This window comes from Herpailurus yagouaroundi, unplaced genomic scaffold (assembly GCF_014898765.1).
Source record: "Herpailurus yagouaroundi ecotype Mexico unplaced genomic scaffold, PumYag 216, whole genome shotgun sequence".
NCBI lineage: Eukaryota > Metazoa > Chordata > Mammalia > Carnivora > Felidae > Herpailurus > Herpailurus yagouaroundi.
This window is the reverse complement of record NW_024412447.1, coordinates 4,672,766-4,693,014: the sequence shown is the minus strand read 5'-3', so window position 1 is coordinate 4,693,014 and position 20,249 is coordinate 4,672,766. Positions and strand designations below refer to the sequence as shown.

Below are 20,249 nucleotides of genomic sequence, written 5' to 3'. Positions count from 1 at the left end.
GACTGGATCTTCTCCCAAGGGTTTCCACCTGCAACCTTCCCCTCCCCCCCCAACCTTTTCTCTACCTACTTACTTCCCTCGTGACCAGACTGCAAGGAAGCAGGACACGTTACTCTGACAGCAGCTGAACTGGACCAGGGAACGGATTAGCACCTGTAAACAGCCAGCAGCTTTTCACAGAATGATCACTCAGTGGGCAAACTGGTTAACTTTGCTGGATTTCTCATGCTTTCACTTTTAAAACAAATTCACACAAATAAAACACCTGGATAAAAAATATAATTACCTGATAACCTTTATTGGAGATGTGAAAGGGACTCTGAAACAGTGCTTTATAAAGCGCATCATACAAGGCCTTCGTTTCCTATGTGTGCGGAGACGCGGCCCCAGTCCCGTACTCCCACTCAGCCACCCTATTTATGAAGATGTCATCCTGGTTGGCCACAAAAAGGTGGTCCCATCTTGGCCGGCTTTATTTTTACGTGGGCACAGTGACTAGAGAAGGCGTTGATACTTCCCAAGCCAGGCGGCCTGCTCAGGTCCCAGATCTTGTCGTCTGCACTATGCTCTCCCCCAAGTGGTCCCAGCTCGTGTTTGATTTACATGCACAAAAACAGTGTGAGCCTCCCACCCACCCCCAGTGTGGGCAGCAAGCAGTCTGCTCCACTTCTGTGGCAATTTCCCACCCTTCCTCTGTGCTCTCAGAATCTTCCAGGGAGGATGAAAACAAACTAAACCAAGACTAGAACGCTAGAAACATACGGATACACCAAAGCAAAACCATGAGGCATGGAGTGCAGGGAGCAAGATGAGAGACAAAGACAAGAGGTTAAACTACGCAGTTACACTGCCCGTTCAGAAAGAGGGTAAGAGACACACTAGATAAAAATAAAACCCATCTAGCTCCCTTCTTCCACAAACTATTTTAATGCAGCAAGCAAAAATACTACATCGTGTAGTAAGCACTGTTAGTATTCAACACTTCAACATTTTATGGTGCATCACATAAAAACAAAGTCATATGCTTTTGCATAAAATCAAAAAAATGTAGCAGATCAATAAAACAGCAAAATCAGGAGGAAAAACTCCAATTTTTCCTCAAAATACAGATAGTTTTAGGTTAATTAGTGGACAGTAAATGTTTATGGCCCTATATTGAGCTTTTGTAGCCAATCAAAAAAATGAAAAAAGTCATCCTGACATAGTCCAAAAGCCTAATTCACAAAAAAAAAAAAAAAAAAAAAAAAGACAATTTGTTCTATGTTTAATAACATGTTTATTTAGGATGGTAACAAGATAAATCATGCAAGAGCTCAGTAAAAACAAAACAAAAACAAAAAAAATCTAAAGAGTATAAGGAATGGCAATTGGTGCTGCCAGTTAAGAAAAAAACGTAAATCAATTTACTACCCGAAAGTGATACGAAAAACCGTGTGAATCTGAGCATGGACATGGTTGTAGTAATCTTTTGAAAGTGAAAATAAAGGTGACAGGTGACTGCTTGGGTTCCGTTCCTCAGAGGACATAATCAACGTCCCTCACATCCCACACCTGGGTGGCAAGCGGCCTAGAACCCCTGTCCACCAAGTTCTTCGACATCCTCGGGACAGTCTCACACTGACTCTTCTTAGCAGAAGAAGAGGGCGGGCACCACTGGGGACTCTTAAACCTGACTCCTTCTACGTTTAGAATCTTAAAATTTTGGTAATGAAAACCAGAAGACTTGCAAGCCATCCTTACCGGCCTTACGTGTAGTGTTGTCATGTCCGAGGAACGATGTCCACGTTAGGTGGGAAGAAATTTGAACAGATATACCAAATTCAACATAGTGTCTCAGATTTCAAACAAATATAACTCATCTTTTGGCAAAAAATAAATATAGTGGAATGCAAGTTTGATAGATGGAAGAATATATAATCTACCAACTGTCAAGGGAGTACAATTTCATTGCAGACACAAAGAATCAACAATTTCAAAGAATTAAAAAAAAAAAATGTTGCACTTATTCCTCACAAAATCTTCACTTTTGGAACTACCCCAATTGAAGCTACACACTGAATTTATTAATACAGCATTAAGTTCCTTTGTGTAAAAAAATCTTTGTACATAGTAATAAAAAAAGATAAGGCAAGATGCATTAAACAGAAACCTTCTGGCTCTTTTCCTCGGGGTTCCTACAGAGCCACTGATGACTATCTGAACAAAAGAGTTAAGTTTCTGATTTTCCGTATCAAGCATCTTGTGCCTTTGCTGTGGTAAGAACTCTGTCCGAGCACCCTGAGGGACAGATGCTGGTGGTGGTCTTTGGCACTTACGCTGGCAGACTGAGCTTCTTTCCCTTGAGTACTAGGATTTTAAAGAGAGGAAGAGAAAACAAAAGGTTACTGCTATTGACAAGCTTACAGTTTCCTTTTTCCCATTCCCAGAGGCCTGTCACACTCAAGACACTACAGAATAAGGTCCAAGGAGACAAGCTTTTGGCACCAACAACCATTTGATTTTGGTGTCAATAAACAGAACCCTCTGAGCTACGAATATGTCATACACTCGAAATTTCTTCATGTACCTCAATGCCACAGCAAGTGAATTTAAGAAACACACATTCGATTGAAATTGTCACCAAATTCACAGCAGCGTTTTATGACTTTCTCCCCTGATTCAACATATATTAAAATGTAACTGTTACTATGTATAAAAGTCTATGAAATATTGGAGGTTAAAAAAGAAGATCTATGTGCTCTTATATCTAGCCATTAGGAATCATACCGTATAGCTGTTTAGCAAGGGTTCTTAGCCTGGGTCAGTGGCTGCGTTTCAGGGGTTCCTGAATCCCCTAAAACTATATGCTTACATCTGTGTGCACATGCATAAATATGTCTTTTTCCCCCCATCAGATTATTGTGACGTTTGCATGTCCTATATTCACATAAATGGGGCAATGTATATATACAAGGATACCGATTAAGCACTGGATTTTAATAGCAGCTAATGAGTAACAGCCTGAATACCCACGAACAGGGGGCTGAGTAAGTAAATTATGGTAATACACATAATGAAATAGTCTATGGCTACTGAAAACTACGTAGATTTCTATCTACTGACTTGAAAAAATGTAAGTGGGGAAGAAAACCCAGATTACAGAATAGCACGTATATTTTAAAAGTCCACCATCTGTGTATACACATAGACACATCAGGAATTACATTTCCTGAAACATTAACGGCAACTATCTCTGAGTGCTAGGGTTTCAGGTGACTGTTTTCAGAATGATGAAAGCTAATTCAATTTTTTACAATAAAAACATGCTGTCACAGAAAAACAATAAAGCTCGGAAAAGAAAAAAGGCTGAAAACCTTGATCCAGAATTTTATTTGATGGTCGTTAAAATGTTTTTCTGAAACGAGCTGTGCTTTTGGAGCGAGCGCCAGATTAGGAGCGTGCTGGGCCAGGTCGCTCCTGAAAACACGCGGCGGGAGGAACAGGGCGGGGAGCACGTAGCCCAAGGTACCTTTTGTGATGTACAAGTAGAAGAAGTCGCAGTACAGAATGGTCTGGACGACGCCGGCCACCACAGCAATGAGGTCAAAGAAGCCCTCGAAGTAGAAGCGCCAGATCCAGTTGACGAGATAGAGAGCGCGGTAGAGGCCCAGGAAGAACAGGTAGTGGGTAGTGATGGTCTCCGCCTCCCCTGTCTTGCTGATCATGAAGAGCTGGGGAAGGATAGCCACGGATTCCAGGTAGATGGAGAAGGTCCACAAAATCTGTAAGAGAAACCACAAGCTTCAGTCAGTACCCACCGTGAGCTCACGGGAAATACTCTTGCTTTATCATGGAGCAGCTCAAACAGCAGTCTGGGCATCTGAGCACAAAGAGAGTAGCTTAGCAGTTTGATAAATCACAGAAACTTTAGCTACATTTAAGAGGCACGACACTCCCAATGACAGGCTGGGTAACTGGACGCCTCGGCCGGTGTGAATTTTCATGACCTCGTCTCTCCAACATCTCCTTCCCTGTACAATTTTCTGTGAATCTACAGACACGTTTCTCCCGGATAAGCCTGACCCACTGCGAATCTAGGCTCCCGAGTGCACGCTGCTCTCTGCCGGGGCACACGATGCTGACAGCCGGGGCCACCCCTTTCCCACTGCTGGTCTGCCTCACCGGCTGGTCTCCTTCCCAGAGGATCTCAAGATTCTCATCATCTTTCTTATTCTTTAGGCTTTTTCGGTGTGGCTAAATCAAAGGGGCAAGTAATGGGAATTGTAATTATGCAAACTCTCTGCCCCACACGGCACTTTATTCATGCCGACGACAGAAGGCCTCGCGGGGAGCCCTGCGTGTCTGAATCCATGAGTGGCAGTTTCCCCAAGACACGAAGGGAAGGGCGAGGCATCTAGCAGCAGGCACGGCTCTGTGCAGCGCAGGGCGCCATGCCAACCACTCCCCCTAAACGCCAGAGCGCAGCAAGGCTGCTGAGGGGATTCGCACGTGGTATCCATGCACGACACCCTTACGTGAAGAGGAAACAAAAGCTGGGTCAGAGTAGAGAGAAGATCACGTCCTTCCAGCACTCGGATAGGCAAGGCACTGCGCTCACTACTGCAGACGCCTACTTTATGTTCTAGGGGAGAATCTGGCAATAATCCATCAGCAGACACCCAAATACCTGGGGCTTTATTCCCGTCTGTGACTTATTTACACCAAATAGTATATGCTGCCCCAGAAGCTTGCCAAACAGAAGACACAAGCAAAACAGAACCGTCCCACGTTATCTGCAAACACGGCTATTTCCCTGGGGAAGGAGACATGCCCACTAACTGGCCCCCTGACTCACCTCAAGAGGAGAGAAATCATGATTGACTAGAAAGGAGAGACCTCCCACGGGGACCACCAGGAACTCCACTCGGAAGGTATCATGGTTTCCGTCGTAGGTTGCCTTGAATTTCATGTAGATCAGGTACACCGTGGCGTAGGAGCAGGCGATATAGATGAGCTAAGAACGAGAAAAGCACCAGGTCACGGATACTTCACGGCGGTTCCAACTCCCTTGGCTTCCTTCTACATCATTCGTATGCTCAGAAAGGCAAGATTTATTTCTTTAGCTTTTTTATTTTGATGCTTAAACTTCATTTTTTGGGGGTGTATACTTCTATAAGTCATATAACCACCACCATGATCAAGACACAGAGTAGTTCTATCTTGTGACCCCCCAAAACCCCCTCATGCCGCGCCTTTGGGGTCAAGCCCTCCCCCCTCAGGCCCAACCTCTGGCGATAATTGATCTGTTCTTTCTTTCTTTTTTTTTTTTTTTTAATTTTTTTTTTTTCAACGTTTATTTATTTTTGGGACGGAGAGAGACAGAGCATGAACGGGGGAGGGGCAGAGAGAGAGGGAGACATAGAATCGGAAACAGGCTCCAGGCTCCAAGCCATCAGCCCAGAGCCTGACGCGGGGCTCGAACTCACGGACCGCGAGATCGTGACCTGGCTGAAGTCGGACGCTTAACCGACTTCGCCACCCAGGCGCCCCTCTTTCTTTTTTTTTTTTTTTTTATTTTTTTTTTCAACGTTTATTTATTTTTGGGACAGAGAGAGACAGAACATGAACGGGGGAGGGGCAGAGAGAGAGGGAGACACAGAACCGGAAACAGGCTCCAGGCTCTGAGCCATCAGCCCAGAGCCTGACGCGGGGCTCGAACTCACGGACCGCGAGATCATGACCTGGCTGAAGTCGGACGCTCAACCGACTGCGCCACCCAGGTGCCCCCTTTTTTTTTTTTTTTTTATAACTGATCTATTCTTGGTTTCCATAGTTTTTGCCTTTTCCAGAATGCCACATAAATGGAATCATATGGTATGTCTCCGCTTCTTTCACGCAGCTAATGCATTCTTGATCCAACCATGCCGCCGCGTGTAGTAACCACGGCTCTCTTCTGCTGCCCAGGAGCAGCTCACTGCGTGAGTGTTACCACAGTCTGTCCGTCCACGCACGAGTTACAGGACAGGTGGGTCGTGTCCACCTTGATGGACGGGAGATACAGTTGCTAGGGACATGTATGTACAGGCATCTGTATGAAACTAAGTTTTCATTACTCTTGGGTAAATACCTAGGAATGGGATTGCTGATCTTATGTTAAAAGTGTACATTTAACTTTGTAAGAAACTGCCAAAGCGTGTATTTTTAATCTCACTTCAAACTATTAGATAGCAGCTTAAGAAAAAAAACGAACACAAAGTTCACTCAATGCAGTTCAAAACTAGCACACACCCCCTCCGCTAGTGCTTGTGTAAAGATAAGATACCATGTAACTCACATTTGACTTTACAATGACCATTTGTGCTGACAGTGTGTTACTTTAATACAGAAAAGTCAGATCATTTCTATGAAATTTTGTCTGGTAACATAACAAAAGCAAAACCAAAAGCTGCCTGCGGTAAGGGAGCTCCCATAGAGGTACAGCTGTTCAAAGGCTTACAACCCAGTTATGTTCTTCCACGTTCAAAAGGCCAAACACCATATGTTCATCCAACCCAAAGGAAAAGTCTGGTATTTTGAAATTATAGCAATTTTCGGGATGTGGAATTTTAGGCCCAAGAACCAGGGCAGGTTTAGCTTATGGATAGGAACGACTGGGGCATCAGCTACACTGCCTGGGACTCCTTATCCCTGGGAAAACCACCTGGTGAAACCTAATGAGGAAACACCTGGGCAAAGGACTTAACAGGAAAAGGAGAGCAATCATCAAACTCCGTCATATGCTTAACAACGAAACAAAGACACTAAACTGTCCCCAGCACCTCATCATGAAATTATATTTGCAAATAGCCAACAAGGTATTAAAATTGGTCATACCTATATACCAAACTACCAAAAAAAAAAAAAATCAAGGAAGATTAATATCTTACTTATATTGTGAGGAGTTCTCTCCACATACAAATATGTGTATGTGTGCGTATATGAATAAAATATCATCTACATGTATCAACAAAATATATATACATTTATACACAGAGTCCCCTCCAGCAGAACAGCCAACCAAGTCATGTCAAGGTCCCTCCTCAGCACCCGGCCTTCCGCCAGCCAAGATCATGTCCGCAAAGGCTTCGGTGGCCACCAGGGAAAGCAGCTGTTGTCTCCTCTCACCAATGCTTGGCTTTTAAAGTGAAAGCAATGAGGGGGTGCCCGGGCAGCTCAGTCGGTTAAGCGTCAGACTCCTGATTTCGCCTCAGGTCATGATCTCACGGTCATGGGATCGAGCCCTGCATCAGGCTCCATGCTGACAGCTCAAAGCCTGCTTAGGATTCTCTCTCCCCCCGCCTCCCTCTCTCTGCCCCACTCCTGTGCTCTCTCTCAAAATAAATATAAATAAAGCCAAAGCCATGAGAACATAAAACTTGGCCCTCACATCTCTGATTTTCAGGACATGCCTGGAAACTAGAATCAAACAAGAAGGAGCCCTCCAAAGCTAGGTATCCTGAGGGGAATGGAGGAAAATTCTTGCTCACACGCTTCTAATACCTGCAGCTTTAACTTGCCTGGACAACAGGCAGGGACCTAGCCATTTTAAGTAAGCAAACTATTTCCTGATGACGAGGCTCCCATCACCTAGTAATGAAGAATGTAATGATTACAGGTAACTCAAATTTGCTTTTTAGTAAAGACCTCAGGTCCAAATACTTCTTTGTCTCCCCTACGTGTGTTTACAAAAAATGTTTTTCAAGTGCCACAACAAGCTTCAGCTTAAACGCTACTTCCTCGGGTGTGCCGACAAGCGCTGACAACAGGGCCCCGCACACAGGTGCTCAGTAAGCTACGCAGAACGAATGAGGGAAGAAATGAGATTCCTCCTGCACAAGGTGAGAGCCCCATACTTCTCCTTCCCAGTACCCATCCCAAACTGCGGTCATACATTTGGTGCTGAGATGATTGGTCTACCCTTCCCAACTAGACAGTAGGCCTTCCTTCTTAGCTTCTGCCCTGTCCTCAGCGCTAGGGGAGGGCCAGTGCTGTGGGTGTTCAGGAAGTGTAAGTTCCACGGCTGAGTGGAACCGAGGCCTCTGCAAGTGAAGCACGTGCACCCCCAAAGGTCCACAAACATTCTGCATTTTAATTTTTTTTTTTTTAATATTCATTTTTGAGACAGAGAGAGACAGAGCATGAACGGGGGAGGGTCAGAGAGAGGGAGACACAGAATCTGAAACAGGCTCCAGGCTCTGAGCTGTCAGCACAGAGCCCGACGCGGGGCTCAAACTCACGGACCGTGAGATCATGACCTGAGCCGAAGTCGGACGTTTAACCGACTGAGCCACCCAGGCGCCCCAACATTCTGCATTTTAATAACTACACATTTTTTTTCATGTGGATAACGACACTAACGCCATGGATACTAATGCTTAGGACAAGGTAAAAGGTTTTAACAACACACTAAGTAAATGATGGTATGGATGTTATTTAGGCATGGCAAAAGCAATAAAGATGGCCCATAAAGAAGTTTATAAAACATGGATTTAACAGGAAAAAAAAAGTAGAAGCCTGCACACAATCCCTGGCACAACAGCAAAACAGGCACCGCAGTGAGGAGCGCTGGTGGCTTTCATTTCTAGTTCTGAACCAACCTGCTGGGTTTCCCAGGGAGTCTGTAATTTCCCACTGCTTGAAAACATAATAGTCACCCCTCTTTCTCACAGGGCTATCAAGAGCTTTAGAAGTTTATCATACTCAAGGAATTTAAGATTAAAAAATCTCTAAGTGCGAAGCACTTCAATTAAATAGATTCTGCTTTGAAACAGAAAATATGCTTGATGATAACACTATTCCCACTTCTACATACAAGGTGGTCTGAAAGTGCTTACGTTGAGAACAGCATGTTTAGACATCCCTCTAGAAGACGTTTAAGCACGCCACTGGCCCAAACTTCATAGCTTCCATCAGCCTGTGAACCACGGATAAAATGCATTGTGTTGGCTGTCATACCATACCTTCATAGATGTATTATATAATGAAATGAATGAAGTAAAAAGATCCAGGTAACGAGTTGTGAAGACCAGTGCAAAGAGAAGCTGGCTTTTTCCAGAAATACCTAAAGAAACAAAAGGAGAGTGTTAGCAAAGTGTCTGTGAGAGGAGCTGGCTGTTTCCTGCGGAGAACACTGCAGAAAGTGCATACATGGGGAGTGGGGACCAGGGTCAGTGGCTCACGTCTGGGAGGACTCCGTCAACGAGAGCTGCTGTACTTTTCCTTTCACTTAACATTCTTTTTGTTTTCTTTTCCAGTTAACATTTTTGAACACGCTCTTCCGGGGAGGTTCTAACCACTTTGCAGTCTTATCATGTCAGGTAACTACGAAAAGTGCCTTAATTATGCCAGCACCAATATACCAGGATGTGTACTGTTCAAATGAATGTTATATTTCTCAAAGACTTTAGATAGGAATAATTTCACTAACTCCGCTGTTAGTGTTATAACTGGTCTGCTACCTTTAGCATCTTTCTTTCCACTTTAAAACAACGTATCTCATGGTGACAAATCCTTCAGGGGATGGTGTTGGAATCTAACCCGATTAAGCAGATGAGGAACCCAGTTAGGTGCACTGCTTCAGGTAACAGTCTGAGCAGTAACCCCCGGGAGCAGTGGAAGGGCCTCCCAAGGTGGCTTACTTTGCGAGGGCAGCATTTCTTGGACATGTTAACATTTAAAAAAATTCCACCTCTTAGATTCGTCATACAACCATAAAAATGTTGCTGTGGATGCTGGATGCAACGACAGAAGGGTGGGAACCTGCCACTACAGCCAGTCCTCAAAAGCAGCACTTTAAAAAAACAGTTTGGGGGGCACCTGACTTTGGCTCAGGTCATGATCTCGCAGTTTGTGAATTTGAGCCCCGCATCAGGCTCTGTCCTGACAGCTCGGAGCCTGGGGCCTGGTTCAGATTCTGTGTCTCCCTCTCTCTCTCTCTGCCCCTCCCCTGCTCACATTCTGTCTCTCTCAAACATAAATGAATGAATGAATGAATGAATGAATGAATAAATAAATAAATAAACTCTTTGAATCTGTTTCCACCTCCAACAACCAGGCCACCTCCAGAGTGTTCTTGCGGCATGTGACTCAGCTGGGGGAAGTACCGAAGGTCACATAGCGTGTGCACTAAGCTTTTCTGACATCTGTATGTGGCCCGGTATTTATGTGACAAAGGATGTGAACTATGGGTTTCAGATGAAGATTGAGCGAATTCATGAAGAAAACTGAATCTTTCCAGGTCAGAACCCACCCACCCTCCTCTACATTGCAAACTTCACCCCATTAGACATCGTTTTAAAAAAATTTTTTAAGGTTTATTCATTTTTCAGAGACAGAGAGACAGAGCATGAGTGGGGGGGGGGGGGGCAGAGAGAGAGACACACACAGAATCCGAAGCAGGCTCCAGGCTCTGAGCTGTCAGCATAGAGCCCAACGTGGGGCCCAAACTCATGGACAGAGAGATCATGACTTGAGCCGAAGTTGAACGCCCAACTGACTGAGCCACCCAGGCGCCCCACCCCATTAGACATTTAAGTAAGCATGTATTTAGTGGAAATGTCGCTGCACGTAATTATCGGCAATACTCCTATGGATGTGAAAATCACATTGTTTTTATTTTTTTAAATATTTTAAAATTTATTTTTGAGAGAGAGAAAGAGACAGAGAACCCAAAGTAGTCTCCCCACTGTCAGTGCAGAGCCCAACACGGGGCTCAAACTTATGAACCATGAGATCATGCCTGAGCAGAAGTTGGATGCTTAACCGACTGAGCCACCCAGGTGCCCCCAAATCACATTGTTTTTAAATGACATTTTACGAAACACTTTTGCCCATTGTTGAAATTCAAAGCCTGGATACAAGAATGTTACTTACTACCTATGAACATTTGTAGTTTGAGTCTATTCACAAAAACACCCAAACAGAAACTGAAGAAAAAGTTGACTCTCTTCCTTCTAGATCAATAGTAACCAATTTCAAGGGTCAAAGATGGAGACACAGACATTCTGCTCCTTTTAGTCTTCCCCAGTAATGGGGAGCTTCTTTTTCTTATCAAAGATCAATGTTCCAAAGGAGAATAATGAAGCTGTCATCCACAAAGAGACATGGGACACAGAGAAGGGAGGGGAAAGGAAAGGGAACATGAGTTCACATTTGAGATCCGTTGAGGCTTTGAGAGAGAAATTCCCAGTTCACTTCTTATATGGTTCTCTCCAACATTTTAAATAAAAAATTATAGGGTACATACAGGCAAGTTTGTTATAAAGGATTTATTATAAATGGAATTTTGGAAGCCAGATACATTTGAGATTTTGTCCCCATTTTCAGCATTCCTATAGCAAACATCCAGGACTCTCATATCATTTCTACCACTCCCTTTTGAGACCCAATTCACATATCACTTCCCCTGGCAAGCTGTCTTTGAAGACACCTCCCTTGGTGCTGTTTATTCATTCAGCAAGTACATAATGGGAACCCCTTCCCAGCAGCTGCTGCCCTAGCTCCTATTAACGGTCTTATAAAATACACCGTGATTATCTGGTTGCCTGTCTTCCCTCTTTCCCCACAGACATGGAGACGTCCAAAGGTTGGGGTCATGTCTTTTCTGTTTTGTATTCTCTGTGCTCAGCAATGGGCTTGACACACAGCAGGGCTAAGAAAATACCTGCTGAATGAATGAACAAATGGTCAAAAAAAACCAAAACCAACTCGTTTTATTTTCATGTCATGGGGTAAATATTCATTTTGGAATAACACTTGCAACGAGTTTCCAAGTCATACCATCTCTACGACTGTAAATAGGCAATGTTCTTTGGGCTCTGCCCTCATTTACTGCCAACCAGAGGGTAGGAGAGCCCCCTGCGCAGGAGAGAAGAGAGACAGGCGGCGTGTGGCCTGCAGCTTGTCTCGTGGTGCAGAATCCATGCAGGAACTGCTGTGCTGGAAACCTGAATGTGCTTGTGCACTTCTATCCCATTCGTCCTGGTCTGGGATCCTCATTAACAAGCTGCAGCTTTCCCTTTAAAACAGAAAAACAGTCCTGTCTTCACAAGATGGCAGGGATCCCAGCTGAAGACAGAGGGGGCAGCGGCAGGAATCTCCTTGTGGGCGGGGACCTCTTGCAAAGCCTGAGGGGCTCCCTCAGTCACTTTCTCCCTGTTTTGAGACCAAAGCATGTGAATACTAGCAGGTCAAACTCTCAATACTCACTCTAAATGTTTCTGAAACAGCCATCCCAATACCAAATGCACCAAATATACGTATTAAGGAGTAGAACTTGTTATGTGGAAATCAGTCATTAAACCTAACACCATTTCTGTCTTTTCCCATTGGGCCAAGTTAAGTTTCATAAAATCCTACGACTATATACTACAGTGTACATTACTTTAAATTTGGCTGCAGGTTAAAAGTTGACTCTCTTATATTCCCACTGGTTTATAGAACAGAACCCTCAGCCAAAAAGAAAAGCTTCCCAAGAATTATTTTTGTCCTGGTAACAGCTGAGCTGCGACCAAGCCCCACAGGTCAAAGCACCAGGACAGTTTGCAGGGCAGCATTCAACAAGGGCCCCTGGCACCCCACTCTGGACCCACTGTCTCTAAAGAAGTCGATCCTCTCCTATCTCCTAAAGGCCATGAACCTTCCCTGGAACAGCAGGCTAATAGTCAGGAAATGATGCATAACACAACTCTTGTGACTTAGGGAAAAAGAGGCTCTGGAGCCAAATGGACTCTGTTCAAACTCAACCCCTGAACACACAGGATAAGCCTGGGCGCATTACCTACATCGCCCCCCCCCCACCTCACTTTCTGCATCTGTCAAGTAGGGACAAATCTTAACTCGATGGGACTGTTGGAGAAAAAGTGTTTTACATTATACCTGCCACACTGCAAATGCTTGATAAATGACAGCTCTTACTACATACTGTTTTGTCGTTTTCTCTTGTTTTCAAAGAAATACATGGTACCTAATTAAAAATTTCAACTGGGTTAAAATATATGTAATAAAAAGCAAAAGGACCTTTTAACATCCCTCCCACCTCTACTTTAAATGCAACTTTCCAGGCTTTTTAAAAGCCCCTTTCTATACATGTGCTTGTATACGTACCTGCATATATGTTTGCCCCTTAATATGGGTCCATACAATCTTTTGCTCTGCAACTTTTTTTAAAGGTTTTGTTTGTTTGTTTTTTTTAAGATTTTATTTTTATGTAATCTCTACATACAACGTGGGGCTTCAATTTACAATCCTGAGATAAAGAGTCACATGCTCCTCCAACTAAGCCAGCCAGGGGTTCCTACAATTTGCTTTTTTAACTTAACATCTCAGATTTACCTTCTGGGTTTTTTTGTATACTTTCCTTTTTTTTTTTTTTTTAAATTAAGCTCTTATCTTCCCCTGTTAATACTTCTAGCTCATTCTTGTTAATGGCTGCATAATGTTTCATAGTGTGAATGTACCAACATTTGAGCAATCACTCCATTAACAGACATTTGGGTTGTTGATGATTTTTGTTCTTATGAGTACTGCATAAACATCTTTTTCATCTATAAACAGTGTTTTGTACATACTTAGGTACAAGGAACATCTTCACACATATAGATAGTTTGTGCACATAGGTTTCTGTAGTTCAGCTTCTTAAGAATTGTTGGGATAAAATATACAAACGTCAACTTTAAGTTTTGCTGATTTCCCCTAGGAAGGCTATGCCAATTTTCATACTCAAGAACACCAGATGAGAATGCCCTTCTGCACCTTTGCATATATTAGATATTTTGAACGTCTTTTCCCACCCAGCAGGCAACTGATGGTATGCATTGCTGTTTTACTGTCCAAGTTTCTATTAGTGAGGCTGGGCATTCTTTCATGATTAACGAGCCTTCTGTTATTCTTCTGTGAACTGCCAACTTTGCCTATTTTTCTATCCGTTTTTTTTTTTGTAGGAATGTTTCATTATGTATATTAACTTTTTGTCACTTAGATATATTGCAGATTATTTCTCTCAGTTTACTGTCTTTTAACTTTGATGATATTCTGAATCAGTAAATTAATTTGGGAAGATGAATCATCTTGCTTCGTTACCAGCCTGCCTGGTCCTATCCAGGACCACAGTATGAACATACACTCAGGTCATCTTCTGTGTCCACCAGGAAAGTTTCATATTTTTCTTCACATAGGTCTTACATACTCCTTGCCAGGAAGTCAAGGGTCCTTTCTCTGGGATCCTTCTAGCCATTTCACACCTATTGGATTTACTGTCTACATGGTTTATTTTTATTTTTAATGTTTATTTATTTATTTAGAGAGACACAGAGAGAGCAAGAGAGCGTGCAAGAGAGAGAGCAGGGAAGGGGCAGAGAGAGGAGGAGACAGAGAATCCCAAGCAGGCTCCATGCCATCAGTGCAGAGCCCGACTCAGGGCTTGATCTCATGAATGATGAGATCATGACCTGAGCCAAGATCAAGAGTCAGATTCTTAGCCGACTGAACCACCCACGCACCCTTAATGTCTACACAGTTTAATATTTAATACCCTTTATTTTTATCTTTTTATATGTGTCTTATTTCAACTCCATTGCAACTTTCTCGACAGCAGAGACCTTGATAGCTGCTCTGAATTGTGTCCCCAGTGCCTTGCAATCAGTGGGTGGTCAACAGATGTTTGAGAGCAATGATTAGGCAACAGACTGGCACTCAAAAGAAGAGAGGTGACAGCTGCTACAAAGAGGGAGCTAGGAATGTAATACAAAAGCTTCGCGAAGTACACCATGACCATAATAAAAGATGAGATTCTGTACTTCAAAATTATAAGCTATCCAATCATGAGAAATGCAGGGACACTGTATGTTCCTGTCATGTTTAGTATGATAAAAGTCTATAACACAACCTACATAACCACAGCTAACAACAATCAAAGCAGTAGATGCGGGGGAGGGGACAGACTAGGAGAGGGTTGCTGGGAGTCATGGATCTGAGAAGGACCCCACTAGTAATTTAAGCACAACAGATAGAGCGCTATTAATAACTATCAGCCAGCCTACAGGAAAATGTTGCTAGGAAGTTCTTCATCTACAATCCAAGGCTTGTTCTCCCAAGGCTATCCAGGTCAGCGTTTAGGACACGGATAGTGATAACTTCAGCATACTGTGGATCCGGTTGCAACGAAGGTTCAAGCATATGAGAAAAGTCACATTTCATTCGGGCACCCCTCTATAATGACAATGGCAGACAAAGGCACAGGAGACTGCCAATTCAACACAGCTATGCTGAGATCAGCTCTCCTGTCCCTACTTTAAAACAGGCCCTTTAAGGTGCTCATTCTCAAACTAGATGCTCAGGAAAGCAGAATCTCCAGCTTCCTCACTAACCCATCTCAGCCCTTACTCTAAGGGAAAAAGCCCCATGGTTCTGGCTGCAGGCATGTTCAGAACAGGTGCCAAAATCCTAAAAATGAACCCCAATACCAGTATTTTCAAAGCGAGAAACACAACCTGAATGTACATGTCTCTTATTCCAGTTATTTGAGAAACTCCTATCAAATTCTTACTCCTTCAAAAGCCTCTAAACAACTTTCATAATTTAGAATGGAAAAACAAAGCAGCTAGTCAAATTTAGCATTTAACTCTGAATAAATCATCTTGGTGATTCTGATTTTTAAAAGGCCAGGAATCTCATGTATAAGAACTAAAATGATCCTAAGTCTGACAAAGAGAAGCTTAATAATGCCCTATAACTAGAGCATTAAATTGTAGGAATACTTGACAAACACCCGTGAACTTAACTATTTATCTTCTTTATTATTTTGGCAGAAATATTTTCAGTTTTCCTAAATGCTCCTAAATTTCCCAAATGAAAATAGTGAATATTAAAAAATGAACAAAATAGCAAACCCTCTCACTTTCTCTATATAACTCAAGGTTTCCTTAAGAATTCTATACCTGGGGGGGCGCCTGGGTGGCGCAGTCGGTTAAGCGTCCGACTTCAGCCAGGTCACGATCTCGCGGTCCATGAGTTCGAGCCCCGCGTCGGGCTCTGGGCGGATGGCTCAGAGCCTGGAGCCTGTTTCCGATTCTGTGTCTCCCTCTCTCTCTGCCCCTCCCCCGTTCATGCTCTGTTTCTCTCTGTCCCAAAAATAAATAAAAAACGTTGAAAAAAAAATTAAAAAAAAAAAAAAAGAATTCTATACCTGGGGGCCTGGGTGGCTCATTCGGTTAAGTGTCTGACTCTTGATTTCAGCTCAGGTCATGATCTCACGGTTCATGAGTTCGAGCCCCACCGCTGGCTCTGTGCTGACAGTATGGAGCCTGCTTGGGATTCTCTCCCTTTCTCTCTCTGCCCCTCCCCTGTTCACACCCTCCCTCTCAAAAAATAAACATAAAAAAAAAAAAAAATTCTACACCTGGAGGTGCAGTAGCTTCTCCCCAACATCTTAGTTTAGATACATATTTAAGAGACAACATGCTTCCGCACTTAAGGACTTGACAGAGAACGGGTTTCTGAGAAATACGTGAAAGATGAAGGGACTCACACAAAAATTTTGGAGCAAAAATCAAGATTAAAAGTAGTATCTTCAGACTGAGGGGGGGTGAAATGGGTACAGGTGATTGAAAGGTACAAACTTCCAGTTATAAAATGAGACCTGGGGATGAAGGTATAGCACAATGACTATAGTTAACAACACTGTACTGTACATTTGAAAGTTCACAGGAGAGTAGACCTTCAAAGTTCTGATCACGAGAAAAAAAATGGTTAACTATGTGTGGTGACGGATGTTAATTAACTAAGCTTGTTGTGACCATTTCACAATATATACGTACATCAATGTTGCACACCCAAAACTAGTACAATGTTCTGTGTCAATCATATTTCAATAAAGCAGGAGAAAAAAAATTCCTGAACGCAACAAAAACATGACCTAAACTACCGGTCTGCATCAAACGTTTGAACTAACATTACTTAGGCCAAAACAGACATTGATTCAAAAGCCTTCGCTGTGAGCTACGCTGCTTGTGTTTCAATCCGGGCTCTACCACGAATTTCCTCATCTCCCTTAAGACTCAGTTCCCTCCTCCACAGAACCGGGACAACAGCACTCAGCTCTAAGATTAAAGACTAGGTGGGATAAGCTAGATCCAGCAGTTAGCGTCCCACCTAGCGCACAGCAAGTGCTTCGGTGTCAGCTACCACAACTGCTGCAATTACTCTGCTTTAACTGGCAATCACACAACTGAACCTCTCAGAACAGGTACGAACTGCGAGATCACCTCCAAGCCAGACAACACCGGTTTCGGTACGTGGACTTTGTAATACCCATTTTGATCGCTCAAAGGTCTCTTTTGCTTTTGCTTACTTCCTCCATCTCGGGTATGTTCTGGGGAGATAGGGGACTCCTGAAGACAGCAAAGATGTGGGGTGTTACTCTAGAAGGGGCAATTTCAGAAATCAATCAGGTAAATGGGATCTCTGCCACCCAGGTCCTTTAGGACTCCCCGTCTCTTATGGCCTCTGCAAACATTTAGCTCTTGCACTCAACTTATTTCACTGAGGCCATGGCATCAAAAACACGTTTAAAGACCACACTGCATTTTAAGACATCACTGAAAACGTCGCCGCTCTTACGCTTCTAGGGTTAATGCGATGTAAAACTTCACAGCTATGATCTGGGGAAGATTTGTCTCACTGCCTCCCGGCAATGCGTGCATGAAATGTGTACTCCAGAGGAGGGAGTCGCCAACTCACTGGTGACGTGGAGTGAGGATTACAGGAGACCACATGAGACCTCGGCGGTACCCGGCGCCGCAGGCTTAAGAGAACCCGTTATTAGATGGAAGCACTCGGAGTTCAACAAACTAGTTCGTATCTCAAAGCAGCACTGACGGTCCCCAAGAAATTCACTTAAGAGACCTCCTCACACCCCCCTCCCGTGGCGGGCGTGATCCTGGACCCCAGAGCTGGGGTGAAGCCCACGGCACTCTAGGGACAGGCCTAACCCGACACCCTAACCTAAAGGCCAGTCGTCGAAGGGGCAGGGTGGGGAGCGGGGTGACCTCCCCGCGCCCGCTCCACCTCCCGGGCTGGCCTGGCTGCCACGTCAGGCCGAGCGGGCCGCGGTCCTGCCCATCCTCCTCCCTCCCGTCCCATTGATTCGCGGGCTCCCCGCACCTCCGGCCCCTCCCGCCCCCTCCCCCCCGGCGCGGTGCTGCACCCATTAAAGTCGCGGGCGGGGGGCGGGGGGGGGGCGCGCCAGGCGGACTCCCCCGGCCCCCGCCCCATCCAAACTTTTCCGACCGAATGGGGCCCAGCGCAGTCCGGCTGGCTCCTCCTCCGTCCCGACGGCTCAAGTTCGGGAGTCGACCCCGCGCCGAGCGGGGCCCAGCACGGCGACACCCCGCCCGGCCTGAACGCCACGCAATGTTCCCTCCCGCCCCGGGTCCGGGCGCCCGCCGGGCCGGTCGAGGGGGGTGTGTCGGGCGCCGCAGGCCCGCGAGCCGCGGGGCGGCCGAGGTCGGCGGGTCCTCAGAGCGACCCGGCCTGGCGCCCGAGAGCCTCTCCGGGACGTCGCCCGCCGCTCACCGGCGCAGGAGCGCGTCTTCCAGATCTTCAGCAGCAGGATGACAATGGCCGCTAGGTGGGACAGGTCCCCGGTCAGCCGGAAGATGTTCATGGCGGCGGCGGTCGGCGCGGCGGCCCCGGGGCTCGGCGGCTCAGGCGGCAGCGGCGGCCCCTGAGAGGAAGCGGCGAAGATGGCGAGAGCGGGCGCGACGTGGCCAGGGACGTGGCCAAACTGCCGGCGCGCGCGGGGCAGTCTGGGAGGGCGGGCCGCAGCCAGGCCCCGCCCCGGACCCGCCCCTTAAAGGAGACGCGTCCAAGCTCAGGCCGGGCCCGAAGCGCCTGCTCAGGGGCTCCCTCCCCAGGACCCGGACCCCTCGCCGACTTCCCCCTGTCGGTTTCCGGCTCCCCCTCTGGTGCCAGCGATTTCCTTTAATTTTTGAAATGACACTCCCTTGCAAGGGATTCCACCCCCCCCCCCCCCCATTGATCTTAAGAGCTCTGCAGGATTACTGGACGAAAAAGTGTAAAAGGAAAATAAACATTAATCCGCGGTGGATTCGCTCAAGATAAAGTCGATATTGGGGGTGCTGTGGCGGATGCGGCTTATGCGGGAGGTGATTGAAGCTTTTACCATTCTGGGGAGTCTCTTTGAGGAACAGTGCAAAATTAGGTGGAAAAGTGAACATTTCTGTAGGGTGAGAAAATGAACCACAGGAAATTACAAACAGAACAAAACTGACAAGCTGGATCCGCTGCATAATTTGCGGAACCCAGTGCAAACTGAAAACGTGGGGTCCCCGGTTCAAAGGCAGGAAAAGAAAATGCTGTTTCAAGGAACCAAAATATAAAGCTTTTCCCTTTCTCTTGCAGTCTCTCTTGGGGTGTTTCCTGTTTGCTAGTTAATGTTCTGAAGAAGAAAAAGCCTTCAATCGTGATCATGAGTTTTACAGATTGTCTTTACATCGGACCATGTCAGTTTTGAATGGAAATACCATAAGACTTAATTCCAATGCTCAGTGGCCGAAAGAACACAATTGCTGTTTCACGACTTGTCCCAGAGCCGGCCAGAGAGATGAACACAGGCCAGACCCAGGAAGGTTGGAAGGATGAAGGGGGGTCCCCAAGGCACAGAGCAGGCCAGGGAGGGCATCTTTGGGCATGGGATTACTGGAGGGGCCAGAGCCACCACTCACGTGAGGCAGGGCCCGTCCTGGACTCTAGTGGCGTGTGCACCTGGGCCTGATGACTGGCTGCTGGTTCCCTCCTCAGCCAGCTGACATTCCTGGGGCAGGGAGGGCAAGCCAGGCAGCTCCCCTTTCCATGCTCAACCCACAGGCAGAGGGCAACCCTCCAGGGTATCGCAACCTCAGTACTAGGACACACGAAGTGCCTGGATCAGGGCAAGGTGACAGGCTTGCCCCTTATGGGTTGGCCACCAAATGGTTGGATGGCCACCTGCCATACTCTGCTCAGAGAGGCTACAGGGCACATCAGTTCAACCAGACCCACTCTGACCCAGCCAGACCCACCCTGTACCTGCACCACTTCCTGAGTGGAGGGTGCCAGGGCACAGGGGAGCAGGCAGTTTAGAACCCGTCCTGGGGAGGTAAAAGGCAGCAAGAGTAGAACAAGGCAGGAATCGAGGTTCCAAGTCTCTGCTGTGTATCCCATTGTGCCACGGG

At 45.7% G+C, this 20,249-nt stretch overlaps 1 protein-coding gene across 1 annotated transcript; it reads right to left on the bottom strand.

Moving 5' to 3' along the window:
- Nucleotides 1-277: 277 nt before the first annotated feature.
- Nucleotides 278-18,794, bottom strand: KDELR2 (KDEL endoplasmic reticulum protein retention receptor 2). The gene is made up of 5 exons (XM_040455842.1): nucleotides 18,589-18,794; nucleotides 8,979-9,079; nucleotides 4,835-4,993; nucleotides 3,509-3,761; nucleotides 278-2,346 (listed from the first exon to the last, which is right to left on the bottom strand). Exons 1-5 carry the CDS (start codon nucleotides 18,677-18,679, stop codon nucleotides 2,312-2,314), a joined length of 639 nt encoding a protein of 212 aa, XP_040311776.1. The 5' UTR covers nucleotides 18,680-18,794; the 3' UTR covers nucleotides 278-2,311.
- Nucleotides 18,795-20,249: the final 1,455 nt, after the last annotated feature.